This window comes from Meriones unguiculatus, chromosome 3 (genome assembly GCF_030254825.1).
Source record: "Meriones unguiculatus strain TT.TT164.6M chromosome 3, Bangor_MerUng_6.1, whole genome shotgun sequence".
Taxonomy (NCBI): domain Eukaryota; kingdom Metazoa; phylum Chordata; class Mammalia; order Rodentia; family Muridae; genus Meriones; species Meriones unguiculatus.
The window spans coordinates 75,493,278-75,507,810 of record NC_083351.1 but is presented as its reverse complement, the minus strand read 5'-3'; the positions used below and the strand labels follow the sequence as shown (position 1 = coordinate 75,507,810).

At 37.4% G+C, this 14,533-nt stretch overlaps 1 protein-coding gene across 3 annotated transcripts in view; it reads left to right on the top strand.

Annotated features, from left to right (window-relative positions):
• Positions 1-14,533, top strand: part of Exoc4 (exocyst complex component 4) — an 817,398-nt gene that overhangs the window by 343,130 nt on the left and 459,735 nt on the right. Inside the window, exon 10 of one of the 3 annotated variants that reach the window (XM_060380218.1) lies at positions 12,865-12,887. The exons of the other annotated variants lie outside the window; for them this stretch is intronic. Within the exon in view, the coding sequence (XP_060236201.1) occupies positions 12,865-12,869 (5 nt within the window). The 3' untranslated portion in view covers positions 12,870-12,887. Of the gene's footprint in view, positions 1-12,864; positions 12,888-14,533 lie in introns of those variants that run through there. 3 annotated transcript variants of the gene reach the window in all.

Sequence of the window (14,533 nt, the reverse complement as noted above, 5' to 3'; positions counted from 1 at the left end):
GGATCTCCAGATGATCTGTTGTTGTACAGGGTCATTTTGGAAATTCTGGGTTTTTTGTTTTTCTATATGAAGTTGAGAATTTTTCTTTCAAGGTCTGTAAAGAATTGAGTTGGTATTTTGATGGGAATTGAATTGAATCTGTAGATTGCTCTTGGAGGGATGGCCATTTTCACTAAGTTAATCCTACCAATCCATGAGCACAGGAGATTTTTCCATCGTCTGATATCTTTTTCAATTTCTTTCTCAGAGACTAAGTTTTTCTCAAACAGGTCTTTCACTTGCTTGGGTAGTGTCACACCAAGATACTTTATGTTATTAGTGGCTATTGTGAAGGGTGTTGTTTCCCTAATTTCTTTCTCGGCCCTTTTGTCTTTGATATATAGGAGGGCTTCTGATTTTTTTGAATTGATTTTGTATCCTGCCACTTTGCTGCAGGTGTTTATCAGCTGGAGGAGTTCTCTGGTTGAATTTTTGGGGTCGCTCATATATACAATCATATCATCTGCGAATAGTGACACTTTGACTGCTTCCTTTTCGATTTGTATCCCCTTGATCTCCTTTAGTTGTCTTATTGCTCTAGCTAGGACTTCATTAACTATGTTGAAGAGATATGGAGAGAGTGGGCAGCCTTGCCTTGTCCCTGATTTCAGTGAGATTGATTTAAGTTTGTCTCCATTGAGTTTGATATTGGCTATAGGCTTTCTGTATATTACCTTTACTATATTTAAGTATGTACCTTGTATCCCTGATTTCTCCAAGACTTTAAACATGACTGGGTGTTGGATTTTGTCGAATGCTTTTTTGCCATCTGAGGAGATGAACGTGTGGTTTTTCTCCTTCAGTTTATTTATGTGGTGGATTACATTGATGCATTTCTGTATATTGGACCACCCTTGCATGCCTAAGATGAAGCCTATCGGTCATGGTGAATGATATCTTTGATGTGTTCTTATATTCAGTTTGGAAGTATTTTATTGAGTATTTTTGCATCAATGTTCATACGAGAGATTGGTCTGAATTTCTCCTTTATTGTTATGTCTTTGTGTGGTTTAGGTATCAAGGTGACTGTGGCTTCATAGAATGAGTTTGGTAATGGTTCTTCTGTTTCTATTTTGTGGAATAGTTTGAAGAGAATTGGAGTTAGCTCTTCTCTGAAGGTGTGGTAGAATTCTGTGCTGAAACCCTCTGGCCCTGGGCTTCTTTTGGAAGTGAGACTTTTGATGACTACTTCTATTTCCTTGGGGGATATGGGACTATTCAATCTTCCTACCTGATCTTGACTTAATTTTGATAGACGGAATCTATGTAGAAAATTGTACATTTCTTTTAGATTTTCGAATTTTGTGTCATATATGCTTTTGTAGTACGACCTAATGATTGTTTGGATTTCCTCAGTGTCTGTAGTTATGTCCTCCTTTTCATTTCTGATTTTGCTGATTTGGATAGTTTCTCTCTGCCTTTTAGTTAGTTTGGCTTGTCTATCTTGTTGGTTTTCTCAAAGAACCAGCTCTTGGTTTCATTGATTCTTTAAATAGTTTTGTGTGTTTTTATTTTATTGATTTCTGCTCTGAGCTTGAATATTTTCAGCCATCTATTCCTCTTGGGTATTTCTGCTTTTTTTTTTCCTAGGGCTTTCAGGTAAGCTATTAAGCTTGTATGCGATGTTTCAAATTTTTTCTTGAAGTGCTGTGAGCTTTCCTCTTAACACTGATTTCATTGTGTCCCATAAATTTGGGTATGTTGTGCCTTCATTTTCATTGACTTGTAGAAAGTCTTTAATTTCTTTCTAAATTTCTTCCCTAACCCAGCTGTCATTGAGTAGCAAGTTGTTCAGTCTCGATGTATGTGCAGATTTTTACTGTTTCTATTGTTGTTAAAGTCCAGCTTTAGACCATGATGGTCAGATAGGATACAAGGGGTTATTTCAATATTCTTGTATCTGCTGAGCCTTGCTTTGTGACCAACTATATGGTCTATTTTGGAGAAGGTTCCAAGTGGTACTGAAAAAAAAAGGTAAACTCTTTTGATTTTGGGTGAAAAGTTCTGTAGACATCTATTAGGTCCATTTGATTAAGGGCATTTGTAAGTGCCCTTATTTCCCTGTTTTGCTTCTAACTGGATGATCTGTCCCTTGGTGAGAGTGGAGTGGTGAAGCCTCCCTCCCACTATTAAAATGTTGGGATCAATGTGTGATTTCAGCTTTAATAATGCTTCATTTACAAATGTAGGTGCTCTTGTATTTGGGGCATAAATTTTCAAAAATGCATGTCGTTTTGTTGGAATTTTCCTTTGATGAGAAGTTCCCCTCCTCATATTTTTGGATTAATTTTTGTTGAAAGTCTATTTTATTAGATATTAGAATCTCTATCCCTACTTGTTTTCCAGGTCCATTTGCTTGAAAAACATTTTTCTAGCCCTTTACTCTAAGCTAGTGTTTATCTTTGTTGCAGAGGTGTGTTTCTTGGATGTAGCAGAATGTTCGATCCCATTTCCGCACCCATTCTGTTTGTTTTTTTTTATTGGAGAGTTCAGTTCATTGATGTTGATAGATAATAGTGATCAATGAGCTGGTGGTCTTACTGTGATTCAGTGCTTGTTTTCTTTTAATTTTTGTTGGGAAATTATCTGTATCCTATGTTTTCTTGGATGTAGTTATTTTCATTGGATTGAAGTTTTCCTTCTTGCATGTTCTGTAGGGCTGGGTTGCTGTGTAGATATTGCTTAAATTTAGTTTTGTCATGGAATATTTTGTTTTCTCCATCATTGTTGATTGAAAGCTTTCCTGGGTATAGTAGTCTGGGTTGCCATTTGTGGTCCCTTAAAGTCTGCATGACATCTGCGCCGGCCTTCCTGCCTTTCATAGTTTTTGAATTTTAGAAGTCTTGTGTGATTCTGATTGGTCTACCTTCATATGTTACTTGACTTTTTCCCTTGCTGCCTTTAATATTTTTTCTTTGTTCTGTAGGTTTAGTGTTTTGACTATGATGTGATATGAAGAATTTCTTTTCTCGTCTGGTCTATTTGGTGTTCTGTAGATTTCTTGTATTATTTATGGAGATCTCTTTTTTTATGTTGGGAAAATTTTCTTCGATGATTTTCTTAAAAATATTTCCTGGACCTTGGAGCCTGGAATCTTCTTTTTCATCTATTCCTGTTAATTTTAGGTTTCATCTTTTCATGGCGTCCTCGATTTCATGGTTGTTTTGTGTTTGGGACTTTTCTGATTTTACTTTTTCTTTGAAAGAGGTATCAATTTCAGCAAGTGTATCTTCAGCACCAGAGATTCTCTCTTCCATTTCTTGTATTCTATTGGTGATGCTTATCTTTGTAGTTCCTGATCTTTTCTCTAAGTTCTCTAGCTCCAGGGTTTTCTCTGTGTTTTCTTTATAGATTCTAATTCTGTTTTCATGCTTTGTACCATTTTCTTCATCTGTTTGAATGTGGATTCTTGTCTTTCTCTTAAGGCTCCTATTTTTTGTTTGTTTGTTTGTTTGTTTCCTGTTTATATGCCACTAATTGTTCCTCTACTTAGGCAGTTATATTTTTCTCTAGAGCTCTGTTCCTTTTCTTCTTTTTGTTCCTCTGGTAACTGCATAAGCATAACTTTAAAGTCATTTTCCTGTGTTTCTGCTGAATTAAAATATTCGTTGATTTTGAGGATTGCTTATAAAGCCATTATGTCCTGATTTTTGTTGGTTGTGTTCTTACACCGACCTCTGGCCATTTGCTTATCTGTAACCTTCACTGTTTGTTCCTGGAGTCTGTACTTCAGACTGGAACCATCTTTCTCTGGTGTCTGGAGTATTCTTTAGGAAGATGGGAGAGGTCCACTGGTTTGAGAGTGTGAGTTGTTGTCAGCTATACATGAGGGATGAAAAGCCGCTAATGCAGATTCGCTATTGCCGGGAAGTAAGTGTGTGTGCATGTGTGCATGGAAGCGTGTCTTGAAAGAGAGAGTGCTAAAGAGTGTAGGTGCTTGGGATATGGGGGTTGGGAGCAAGCTCAGGAGGGGATGTGGATGCTCCTGCTATTCGCAAGTGGAGTTTGTCCTACTACTCTTATGTCCTTCACCTGTTTGTTTATCTTTTCCTGGATTTCTTTAAGAAATTTATTCATTTCTGCTTTAAGGGTCTTAATTATCTTCATGAGATGAGATTTTAAAAGGTCATTTTCTTGTGCCTCAGTTGTGTTGGATTATAGAGAATTCTGTGAGAGGTTTGCCGGACTCTGGTGCTGTATTTTTTTGGCTCTTGTTGATTGTGTTCTTATACTGGCCTCTAGCCATCTGAGTTTTCTAGTACTCAAGTGAACTCTCTTAAAGCAGTAGTCTTTTTCTGGAGTTGTGGGTCAGCATGGATACAGAGCCCAGTGGTAGAGGTGCTGTTAGGGATTCTTGGACGGGTTTAAATGAGTGTTAGTGGGCCTGGGCCGTGTCTAACCTGGTATTCCTAGTACCAGCGTTGGTTCAGGTAAAGCAGGACTCACTTGCTGCAGTTGTGGTCCAGCTGGGATATGGAGCTCAGGTGCTCCATTCTTTATTTAATATATCCTTTTTCCATAATTCAGCAAAATGGCTTGTTAATACTTATGTGATGGTTTTGTTGAGATTGCTAAACAACTGATTCTATGATAGAATTCATCCTTCTCCCATGGAATTTGCTACTTGAATAAAGGCAATACTTTTCTACAAGTAGGTACATTTTTTTTATTCCCTAGTCTGTTAATGGTCTCTGTTTTCCAAGTGCAATGGTGGTTTTCACCTTGACTCTCAGGTGGCTATTGACATATAATGCTTCACAGATTTCATTGGTGATATCCATTGGGGAGCTGTAGGTCCGTAAAGGTTCACATCTTTGGATTTTTCCTACATCTCATTAGCTTCAGCTATAAAACTTGGTCTGAGTCTAGCCTTAGCAAGGGGAAGGGCGTAGAGACTTATGCTGCTGTCCAGAACAAAATCATGGTTCTTTAGAGAAAAGGCAGGTTAAATAATATGCATTTGGGTAGGTGGGCAGTTTCCACTTATGTTTGTGTTCTTTAGTTCTTTCTAGAACTCGACAAGTAGTCTACATTAAGGTAGATGAATAGTGCTGTGTCAGTAGAGCTCACCAGTTAGGTTAGGTTCTGCTCTAAGATGAGCAACAATGGCTTCTGCTGCAGTGGTATTTCTCCCTTCCTTCAAAGACTGAATGTGGCTCAAAGCTTGTGAGATGGCCTTGTCATACCATACTCTTGTGTGGTCAGGCTCCTTTAAATTCTTGTCACCAAGAGAAATATCTATACACACACATACAGTCTGTGGCCGATCCATAATCCAAAGTGAAGACCATTGTTGTCGTTGTAGCCAGCGAATGGCAGAAAGGAGAAAACAGGAATGACATATACCAGAGCCACACACAGTTGTAATTCAAGCAAAAGGCAAAGGAGAATAATTATTCAAGTAACAGACTCTGCTCCACCTTTCAGGTTAATCATTCTGCACATTATGTGAGTAGACAGATAATCAGTCACGTCCTATTTGAAATTTATTTACCTCCACTTGTCCTGTTAAAAGCTATGCCATTAGCAGCAGAATAATGCCCAATGTTTAGAGAGTATAAAACTTAATGTGTGTGGCTCTCCGCCTAAGATTATAACCAGGTGTTACATGATGTTATTGACTCCTTGACATGTGGCTAAAGTAACTAAATAAAAAATTTTATATTCTGTTTAGTTTAAATTAAAACAATTGCTTCAGTCATTGGAAGGTTTTTATTATTGCTGGAACAACTTTAGCATGTAACTAACTTTTAAACTAAGTTTGATGGAATTTAAAAACAAGTAACATTTAACATCTGAATCTAGTTATGCTTTAAATAGAAAGTTTGTGTACAGATTTTAGTAGGTTTATCCTATATTACATGTCTATATGAGTGAGTATATACTGTGTGTGTCTTTCTGCTTCTGGGACAGCTCGCTCAGGATGATCCTTTCTAGGTGCCACCATTTACCTGCAAATTTCGTGATTTCTTTATTTTTCATTGCTGAGTAATATTCTATTGTGTAGATGTACCACAACTTCTGCATCCATTCTTCAGTTGAGGGGCATCTGGGCTGTTTCCACCTTCTGGCTATTACAAATAAGGCTACAAACATGGTTGAGCAAATGTCCTTATTGTGTACTTGAGCCTCTTTTGGATATATGCCTAGGAGTTGTATAGCTGGATCTTGAGGAAGCGCTATTCCTAGTTGTCTAAGAAAGTGCCAGAGAGCAACAGAACCAGAAATTTGAACACAGGGCTCTTCCCAGAGACTCATACTCCAACCAAGTACCATGCATAACCTAGAACCCCCCTGCACAGATGTAGCACATGGCAGTGTCCAAGTGGGTTCCATAGTAATGGGAAGAGGGACTGCCTCTGACATAATCTGATTGGCCTGCTCTTTGATCACCTCCCCTTGAGGGGCGAGCAGCCTTACCAACCTTCAGAAGATGAAAATGTAGCCACTCCTGATGTGATCTGATAGACTAAGATCAGAAGGAAGGAGAGAAGGACCTCCCCTATCAGTGGACTTGGGGAGGGGCATGGGTGAAGAAGGGAGGGAGGGCGGAACTGGGAGAGGAGGAGGGAGGGGCTTATGGGGGAATATAAAGTGAATAAAGTGTAATTAATGAAAAAATAAAAAATTTAAAATTAAAAAAAAAATAAAACTTACACTTCCACTGGAAGTAATCACACATACACACAATGAAAGTGGGAATTGGTTTTAAAAGGTCACTATAAAAATATAAACTCTCTATTTTTAATCTATAAATGCACTACATGATTTGATCATTATAGGTTAAAGACAATACTCATTAATAAAATTTATTTTCTGCTTTTATTCAGCCATAAAATTAAAAATTGTAATGGAACTTATATTTCTAATAGTTAGCACTTTGGAAACTTCATTTTTTAACCAAGGAGTTTTCTTCTTAGCATCTTTGGTTTCTGAAGCAGCAACAGTTTTAAAAATGAATAGAGCTACCTTTTATGTTCTTGCCATATTGTCTCGTATATTATTTTCCCTAATGTTTCTGTTTCAAGGGCTTTTTCTCTCCTTTTTCAAGATACTCTCTCCTACTTCTCCTCCACTGTAACTAGCCTCAAGTAGAGTTGTATCTAATTCCTAGTTGAAAGGTGATCATATTGTTTAATCTTCCTGTTATTATCTCAGTGAATATGATGCTTTACCATGTCTTTGAAAATAAATCTACATTAGGCTTTCTGACATTAACTGCCATATCTGTTGCGTATACTTCCTGGATAGTGGTTTGTTTGTTTGTTTGTTTGTTTGTTTCCTAAGATTAGCAGAAACCAAATATTTTCCTTGAAAGTGTATGGAGTGTGCTGTGTTAAAAATATACAAAATACTTAAATTTCAATATTTTGGCCTCTGTAATGAGGGAGCCAGAGAAACGAGGTATGATTTTCATCCTGCATAGTGCAAATTCTTGTGCAGGGTGGTATTATTGTCCGGAACGACACAGGAGTAAATGGTAGAGACATTACAATCCTGTGGTTTTTGTGATCTTCTTCTAATCATCCATGGAGTCTCTGCTGTTTCTGTTACTAGCCATTAATTGGATTTTGTACACATGCCTCCTTTGGGCTTCACGTTTCCTTTATGAAGGCACCGTACAAGTTACTTCTTGTGGTTCTCCGTGACAGGGTAATAGTAAAGGCAGTTTGGTCCCTGAATACCAGTATTACTGTAAAGGATTGGTTTTGTAGGCTTTTTTTCTATCTTGGTGAAATAAGAATGGTAGTGTTTACTCCTTTCCTAAGTTCTAGTGTGGAGAACATGGTTTCATTTCCACTGAGGAAAGTAGCATCTATTTTCAGAGCTTAAAGTAGGAAGTAAATGTTAAAATCATTTAGAAAAAATCTCAGCATTTGCCTTCACATATGCATCATTCATCTTGTAAGATTTGTAATTTAAGAAACAAAAGTACAAATGAAAAATAAATCTAGTAGAGAAGAAAATTAAAAGCTTTAGAATTTTGTGATAATTTCCCTTGTATTTTATTGGGCAGAATAGAATCTATCTCTTCTTCCAGTGTAGAGTTCATGTTTTAAGCACTGTTCACTTAGCTTCCTAACATTTCCAAGCTCTCTTTGTCAGGTAGCATCAGCTTCATTAGAAGTACCCAGCTATGCATACATTATGATGGGAAATACATAATTAAACATATACATTAGAAACCAGGTTTGCTATGGATTAGTTATGCTGGGAATAATCTCCTAAAGACTGTTCTGTGGTGAGGTCATGGAAATATTAAATACATAATTTACTATTATACTTTGCTTTGTTTAGCTTTTGAAGTTTAAAAATTTAACAAATTGGCCCTGATGCACAGCACTGATGAGTCAGAGACAGTAGGATCTCTAAGTTCAAGACCATCCTGGTCTACGTAGCCAGTTCGAGGATAGTCAGGGATACATAGAGAAACCCTGTCTCGAGAAAGAATTATAACCAAACAACAATAATAATGATAAATAATAAAAATAAATTAATGCTGAAAAATTAATTTACTTGGCATGTTCTTTCTTTCACAACCCCTTTGTGATTGAGGCGGTTCTGTTACAGGTGAATTGAGTCTAGATGTAGTTTTTACACTCATGGAAGTGCTGAGCTTTGTGATGGCTAGTGTTGTTGGTTTGCAGTACTCAGTGCAATGGTGTTTCTTTTAGAATTGACCTCCTCCATTTTGTAGTGGGAAGATTAGGTGAAATATATGGTGAATCTTTCATCTGTGTTCATTTTTGAAGGACACCCCCATTGTGATGGGTATATTCTTTAAAAATCGACCTATCAATTTTTAGTAAATCTCTCTCAACTGCTATACGTGGAGCCCTTTGTTCTACTTATTCCATGTAGAAAAGTATAAAATGAACAAAACACCTTGCTACAGCCTCTTTTTTTTTTTTTCTTTCATAGCCCTCTACCTTCTCTTTACCGTTCTTCCTCGTTGAGGTAATGGAAAAGTTGTGTGAGTGGAGAGCCTGTCAGGTGCCTGACAGTGCCTTTCTATTCTTCCCCTCCTCCATGAAGCACAATTGCTCCACTATGTTCTCTCTGTAGAAGCAACTTAGGCAGCTGCTCTGTCTCAAGGTGTCGTCGCTCCCTGTGTTTCACCAGGACACCGCATAAAAATAGAACTAGTGGTAGTTAAGACAAGCTGCCTAGGTTCCCGAACATCTGGGATTTGTGTTTATTGCCAGTCAAGACTTGGCACTGAAAATGATCTGTCCCAAATTTTGGCTCAGATTTAAGTCTACCCACCATCCTCTGAGGCCCAGGGCAGTTCTATCCAGATCCCGCACCTGCCCACACAGCTGCCTATTAGTTGTATGGGTTCACATTTTCCAGTACGTTTGTTGACAAAATAGCCTTGTTTGTGTGACTGCGTGCCTAAACATGGGGAGTAATGTCTGTGTACATGGATATCTTTCTGTGTATCTGTGTAGTTGAATGCATTAATATTCTCCTATTCAGAGGTGGTATTTGGAATCATAAACAAATTTGTATCTATTGAATGTGTGTATATATGTACATATAAATGATATGTGTAGCTCTTGGAGCTTTTCTAAATTGGATGCAGCATGATGCTGACATACTGACTCTTATGAAATTGGTTTTCATTAAAGTCTGCAGGTTGTTCTTGTACTGGCAATGGCTTTGATTAAGCACTGTATTAGGGTCATATCCTGGAATAACAGCATTTTTAAATCCCTGGCTGTTTGTGAAAGAATTGTGATTAAAGTTCTGGCTTTTTTCCCGTGATCACTGATGTCTGCTGAGGCTTGAGTTTCCTGGTTGTTATTGGTATTGAGTTGTGTGGCAGCCCCTTGTGCTTTCTTGCCAATATCAGTGGCATTCTCTGGGGAGAAGTGATTTTGCATTGAATTGCAAGAACTAAAAGCTGTAACAAAATTAACACAGGGTCCAGGGTTTCTGATAGGACTACAGAACTAGAATGGGAATGGTTCCTAAAGCCTAATTCATCTGTGATTGAATTTCAGACCCAACAAAGCTGCCATGATGAGAAGGGAGAGAGATTCATCTCAGAAAGATTATGGATGAACAGGCTGAGGAATTCGATATATCAGGGCAAAGTCTAGGGAATCATCCATTTTAGTTTCAGCTGGGCTTTTCTTCTTGAGCAGCATGGCCTGTGTCTGGGCAAAACCGAGTGTTAGAATGGTCCCTTTTCCTGTGTTTTCTGTGTGTAAAAATGAAATGTGTGTGCATGTGCATGTGTGCGTTTTTGTGCGTGTTTGTGTATTAGAGGGGTTGTTCTTTTAGGTTTTGAGAACTATTATAGAAGTATGACTGCCTTTAAAAAGAAAAAAACAAAACCCACTATTGAATATCTACAGGTACTGCATTTATCCATGTTGAGTAGAATTGCCAGTTTCTAAATAATCTTTTGACAATGTAAATTGTCTCAGTTGATGTCAAATTAAAACAACATAACTTTTTATTTAACTCCCTAATCCCTTATATTTGGACATTTTTGTGTGTAATGATTATTTCTTCTCTATCCTTGTGGGCTATAAAGTCCTTTTTTGGTGTGGCACCATGTCTTGGTGTTTATTATTTTCACCATTCCATGTACAAAATAGACTTGTAATACATATCCATAGTGATGTAGGATAAACCTTTTGTGCTTTGGAAAAGATAATTTTAAAACTAAACTGCAGTGCTACACAAATCCTGAAGTAATTGAAGTTATTTACCTTGAGAGTGCTCTAAAATAAAGAATTGAATTCCTGATGTTCTCAGTCGTCAACTCCAGTGTCTTGGTTACATTAACATCTAGGACTGTTTAACAATGGGCTTCTGGGGTCACCTCTGCATTTTGGCCACACATCATCAGATTTGCTCTATGAGAAAAAGAACAGAAATATAGTAGGAGAATATATATGTATGGATTTGGGGGATTGACTTGTCAGCTCTCAAGCAGGCATTTTCTGAGTGTTCACAATTGTCAGAAACTATGTTAGATGCTTTAGATACAGAAACAAACAATAAAAGTAGTTCCTGCCATCTTATTATTTTTATTTTATTTTGAATTTGTATTGAGGAAAAATTCACAAATGATTATCATCATCATCTTAAGGAGCTGTGCAGCCATCAGCACTGTTTAATTGTAGACTATAGTGCTCCTTTTAAAAATACACCCCTATCCATTACTAGTGACTTTTGAACCTTCTTCCCTTAGCCACAGGAGCAACCATTCTATTTTCTGTCTCTGTGGAGTTGCCTAATGTGGACATTAAGTATGAGTGGGATCATACAATATGTGGCCTCTGAATTTGTTTTTGTTTTTGTTTTTTTTTTCTCTTTTGCCACTTAACATAATGCTTTAAAGATTCAGCCCTACCTTAGTAACATGAGTCTAACGTTTTTGTTTTGTTTTTTGTCCTTGAGGTAAGTGTGGCTGTGAGGAAATAGACAAAGAGGGGTATGTTTGAACTTGTTTTTGATGTAGGAAATTACATTAGTAGGTATTGAATTCCACTGAAAGTTCTAAGTAGGCACTTGGATATGCTAATCAGTAGTTCAGGAAGAAAGTCTGGACTAAAGATATAAATTGCAAAGTCATTATCATACAGATGATATTTAAAGCCACCAAAGTTAAACAAAGTGTTCTATAGACCATAGATGGAGGAGGGAATGGGTTAAAAGGTTGAACCTGCGGCACTTACAAGATAAAAGATCAGAAAAATGAGGAGCGACTCAGAGTCCTGGAAAGGGTTTGAGTCTTAGGGGAGCAGAAAGAGTACAAGGTCTTGGAAGGTAGGTGAGGAAAACATTTCAAGGGAATAGTTAACTTTGTCAATTAGTCCTAATAAGTTCAGTGAGGGAAGTGATGAGTGTGATTGCACATTGCACTACCACTGTCCAAGGTGAAGGCTTCAGAGCCTGGCATGTTTCTTGCAGTCTTTATGCTTTTTAATTGCTTTCATCTTTAACAGATTAAGTTCTATAGTCTGTTTCATCTAATCAGCCTTTTATTTTTTTTATTTTTTTATTTAATTTTATTTTTTTCTTGTCAGTTACATTTTATTAACTCTGTATCCCAGCCGTGTCCCAAGCTCTCATTCCCTCCCAGTCCCTCCCTCCCTCCCTCATCTCCACCGTGCCCCTTTCCAGGTCCACTGATGGGGGGGGACCTCCTCCCCATTCATCTGATCCTGTTTTATTAGGTATCTTCAGGACTGGCTGCAAAGCTCTTCAGTTAACAAAAAGAATCCAGTACTTCCTGCTAGTGATTTTGCTTTCTTCCACTTTAACAAAAATACCTGAAATTATGATCTGTTTTTTCACATTCACTTAGTGATTCAAATACATGAAGAAGGGAGCCCAATGCTTTTATTCCTTGAGATAGAGGTACTTTATGTTTAGGTTAGGAAGCATGTCATAAAACTGAACCCTCCATGTCCAAGGGACAAAACAAAAGAAAAGAGAGGCCAGAGTCTCAAGTCCCCTCTGAGAATATGTGTCCAGTTACATATGGACTTCTTACTAGCCCCTCCCCCTTCAAGGTTCTTTTCTCTTGTCCTTGTACCACCCTGTGATCCAAGTTTTAACAGTGGGCCTCTGGAAAATTGTTGTCACCCATGGAGTAAGGCTGAAGATACAGCTCAGTGTTGCTGTGCACCCTACTCTGCGCGGGCATGAGCATATCGTTGAGACCAGTGCTTCTCCTTTGTTGTGCTTTCAAAAGATTAGGTACTAATCGTTTTGTAAACTATCAAAAGTACAAATCTACCTTAGAGCGTTCAGTGCTAAGAGTTAGTGCTTCATGCTCTTCCTCCTTTCTTTGGTTCACAGGCTGACAGAAAACAACTGGAGTAAGAAACAAGATTCCTTAGAAACAAAAGCAAATGGCAAAGTTCTGATGATTGTATTTACTGTTTGTCACGTGCAGTCTGGGGAAGTGAAAATTGATTTTATTAAGTCATTTTTTTGTCACTGTTTAGAAGATTTTTGAAATTTTAAAAGAATTTTTCTTAAAAATTTTAAGATTTACTTTTTATTTATAGATATTGTGTCTGTTGAGTATACATGCTTTATCTTTCTGTGTGGTGTGTGTGTGTATGTATGTGGTGTGTGTATGTGTGTGTGGTGTGAGGTTCCTGCAGCTGGAGTTAAGGGATTGTGAGATGCCTAGCATTGGTACTGGGAACAAAATTTGCATCCTCTGCCTGAAGATGCAAACACAGAGCCAACTCTTCACATCCTGATGTTTCTTAGAGAAAATAAATAATAAAACATTTTTTAAAAGAAGCAGTGTGCTCCACTTGAAGATGCTTGGATTTCCTGGGAATGTGTTTTCCTCGGATCCATGGGTATTAGTTTCACCTATACACGTTTGTCTGAGTTTGGGACTGACTTTTGTTGAGTGAATGAAGAATCTTATACAAGAACTTTTCTTGAGATAACACGGGGATGACTAATGAGCCTTGTCCTAGTTATTAATTGTCAAAGAATATACATATTCTTGAACACCTAGAAATTCAGGCTTTTTATTGAAGCTGGAGGGAAATAGACCTTTAAGAGATTTTTCACAGTCTTCGGGGAAGGAGAGGGCAACACATTCAACTCTGAAGATGAAGATGAAATAAAGTATTATAATCTGAGATGTATAACTCTAGCTAAGCCAGACAATGATTTGTTCTAGGGCAGATCTTAACTCTTTTTCCACTTATAATAAGTTGTAACTAGCTGGTGCCCATTGTATAGCTTTGTCTTCAATATGTTCCTTATTTGGGAAGCTTCCATAAATTATGCCTATGTTCAATCAGGTGAATCCATACCTAGGTTCCTCTGAGACTATCAACTGCCAAACCCAAGCTACTCTTGTTTCACCAAATACTTCTGAGCACAGACGATGCCATTTTGGCATGGCCTTCTGCTTTGCATGAGTCATGGCTTACTGTGTATGTGCTGTTTGACATCTTTAAATTTGGGCCTTTAACTGAAGGGTGTTATTTTTAATAGGGATATTGCATATAATGGTGATCTATATCTCTTCAGGGTCATAAAAACACTCCACGAAGGGCTCAGTGGCTTTACATAAGCACTTTTGATTAGGAGAACATTTTACTTTGAGCCCATGTAGTTAATTTTTTTTTATTATCCTTAGTGATTGAATGTTGATTTTTTAAATTAGTTTAGTATTTAAATGCGTTATTTTGCAACCTTTATATGGTTTTATTAAAGACATTATATTTGGGGAAAATTAATAGCTATTATCTGTATAAACATAACTATGCATTTCTATCAGCTTTATTTGTATATATTGGGAAGAACTTTAAGTAAACACAGAAGATAGGATAGTAGTGTTTATGCAGGTCTGTGTGTGTGTTTGCTTGCACATGTGTGTTTGCTTGTGCACATGTGTGTGTAATTGTGTGCGTTTAAGTATGTGTGTGTATGTGTGGATACATGTATGTTTGTAAAACTTATACCATCCACATTTGTTTACCAAAATGTTATT